Source organism: Alosa pseudoharengus, unplaced genomic scaffold (genome assembly GCF_046254945.1).
Source record: "Alosa pseudoharengus isolate Yale_2024_CS ecotype anadromous, Long Island Sound unplaced genomic scaffold, YU_APseudo_1.1 YU_APseudo_1.1_scf_42, whole genome shotgun sequence".
Taxonomy (NCBI): Eukaryota; Metazoa; Chordata; class Actinopteri; order Clupeiformes; family Clupeidae; genus Alosa; species Alosa pseudoharengus.
Genome location: NW_027468784.1, coordinates 445,001 through 447,500, shown reverse-complemented (window position 1 = coordinate 447,500; position 2,500 = coordinate 445,001). Strand labels below are relative to the sequence as shown.

The window sequence follows — 2,500 nt, the reverse complement described above, 5'->3', positions numbered from 1 at the left end:
AACACATGCTTAAACACACACACACACACACACACACACACACTCACCATATGATCAAAGCTGAGGAGTCAGTCCAGCCAATCAGAGCATCCGACTGATTCTCCACGGCAACCAGGGACTCAATGCACCAATCAGAAGAGACCAAACGGACCGGCTCCCCAATACTGGCAAACACACACACACACACACACAAACACACACACAGAATGTTAGCAATTATAGACAAAGCGTATAGCGAGTAGGCTACATGACAGCTTATAGTGAGTAGGCTACATGATAGCGTTTGGCGAGTAGGCTACATGATAGCTTATAGTGAGTAGGCTACATGGAAGCGTATAGCGAGAAGGCTACATGGAAGCGTTTAGCTAGTAGGCTACATGACAGCGTTTAGCTAGTAGGCTACATGATAGCTTATAGCGAGTAGGCTACATGGAAGCGTATAGCTAGTAGGCTACATGATAGCTTATAGCGAGTAGGCTACATGAAAGCTTATAGCCAGTAGGCTACATGGAAGCGTTTAGTGAGTAGGCTACATGATAGCGTATAGCTAGTAGGCTACATGAAAGCGTTTAGTGAGTAGGCTACATGATAGCGTATAGCTAGTAGGCTACATGATAGCTTATAGCTAGTAGGTAACATGATAGCGTTTAGCTAGTAGGCTACATGATAGCTTATAGCTAGTAGGCTACATGATAGCGTTTAGCTAGTAGGCTACATTATAGCCTATAGTGAGTAGGCTACATGGAAGCGTATAGCTAGTAGGCTACATGATCGCGTATAGTGAGTAGGCTACATGATAGCGTTAAGCGAGTAGGCTAAATGGAAGCGTATAGCTAGTAGGCTACATGATAGCGTTTAGCTAGTAGGCTACAAGATAGAGTTTAGCTAGTAGGCTACATGATAGCTTATAGCGAGTAGGCTACATGATAGCGTTTAGCTAGTAGGCTACATGATAGCGTTTAGCTAGTAGGCTACATGACAGCATATAGTGGCTGTCTGTTAAGAGCAGCGGCTAAGCTACTATGATTTTGGGAGAAATTACGGGGTATTGATGGGTGGTATCGATGTGTAGTATTGGTTGTATTGGTCGATGGGTAGTATTAGTACATGGGCCCAGTATTGGCCCTATGCCCGATGCCAGTATCGTTACCGGGCCATCCCTGTGTGTGTGTTTGGGCATGTGTTGATGTTGATGTTTATGTAACATGCCACTCACGGGCCTCAAACCCCCCACCTCAACACACACCGGCATGGGAGTCGAACGCTCTAACCACTGAGCTAAAAGCCCAGGCTTCCAACATGTGTTTTGTGTGTGTGTGTGTGTGTGTGTGTGTGTGCTTATGCATGTATTGCATGTGTGTGTGTGTGTGTGTGTAAGTAAGTGTGTGCTTCTGCATGTATTGTGTGTGTGTTTATGCATGTATTGCATGTGTGTGTGTGTGTGTATGTAAGTAAGTGTGTGCTTCTGCATGTATTGTGTGTGTTTGGGTGTGTTTATGCATGTATTGTGTGTGTGTGTGTGTGTGTTTATGCATGTATTGTGTATTGTGTGTGTGTGTGTGTGTGTGTGTGTGTGTGTGTGTGTGTGTGTCTATTACCTGCCCTCCTTGGTGAGTGTGTGCACTTCTATGGTCTGCCGAGGTTTTGGGGCATGGCCACACACAATCCTGGAATTGGACACACCCACCACAGTACGAAGACACGCCCCACCACACACCATGCTCTGAGAGAAATAACCTGTGGAGAGAACACTACATACACACACACACACACACACACACACATCACACACACATCACACACACATATCACACACACACACACACACACACACACACACACACACACACACACACACACACAGTATGATTACACTGCCTATTCTAAAGACCAAACACTGATGATGTAACAACATCTTAAAGGTGCGATTTGTAGGATTGTTACCGAACGTTCTGTAGGCCAAAATCAAAACACTGGTGAACGTTCTCAAGACTACCAGACGCGAGCCTCTTCTGGGTTGCCAGATGTAATGAAGACTTAGCTAACGTTAGTTGACCTGCAGCTGCTTTAACGTTTCTCCAACCATGACCCAGCTACACATTACGGAAACAGTGAAAACAAAAAATACCTCTCTAACCAACGTAACATATTTAGCTGAAGTTAGCGATGCAGATGAAGTTTAGCCTAGGCTACCTGTTGTGGAGAAATATGGCCAGCTTTGCGTCAGACTTGATATTCTTCGTTTGGCGAAGACGTCCCCATCTCAGGAAGCTACTCCGATGTCCACTTAATTTGTTTCTTGATTTAATTTGGGAAATTTGCCTGCCTCTCGTAGGCGTTCATGATTACAACTGACAGCTATTGACAGTTGGCCTTTGCTAATTTGGCAACCCAAATAGGAGGACGCGCTAGCCAATTATTAATACGCTATTCTAGAATTATTCGTTTAAAACATAAACGAAAATTCCAAGAGATTCCGCCCCGTATCTCATTTTTTTTC

At 44.6% G+C, this 2,500-nt stretch overlaps 1 protein-coding gene across 1 annotated transcript in view; it reads right to left on the bottom strand.

Annotated features, from left to right (window-relative positions):
- palb2 (partner and localizer of BRCA2) overlaps window positions 1-2,500 on the bottom strand; it is a 21,810-nt gene that overhangs the window by 4,572 nt on the left and 14,738 nt on the right. The window contains exons 9-10 of the mRNA XM_076267247.1: window positions 1,599-1,751; window positions 48-164 (exon numbers count right to left, since the gene is read on the bottom strand). Coding sequence (XP_076123362.1) covers window positions 48-164; window positions 1,599-1,751 — 270 coding nt within the window. The remainder of the gene's footprint in view (window positions 1-47; window positions 165-1,598; window positions 1,752-2,500) is intronic.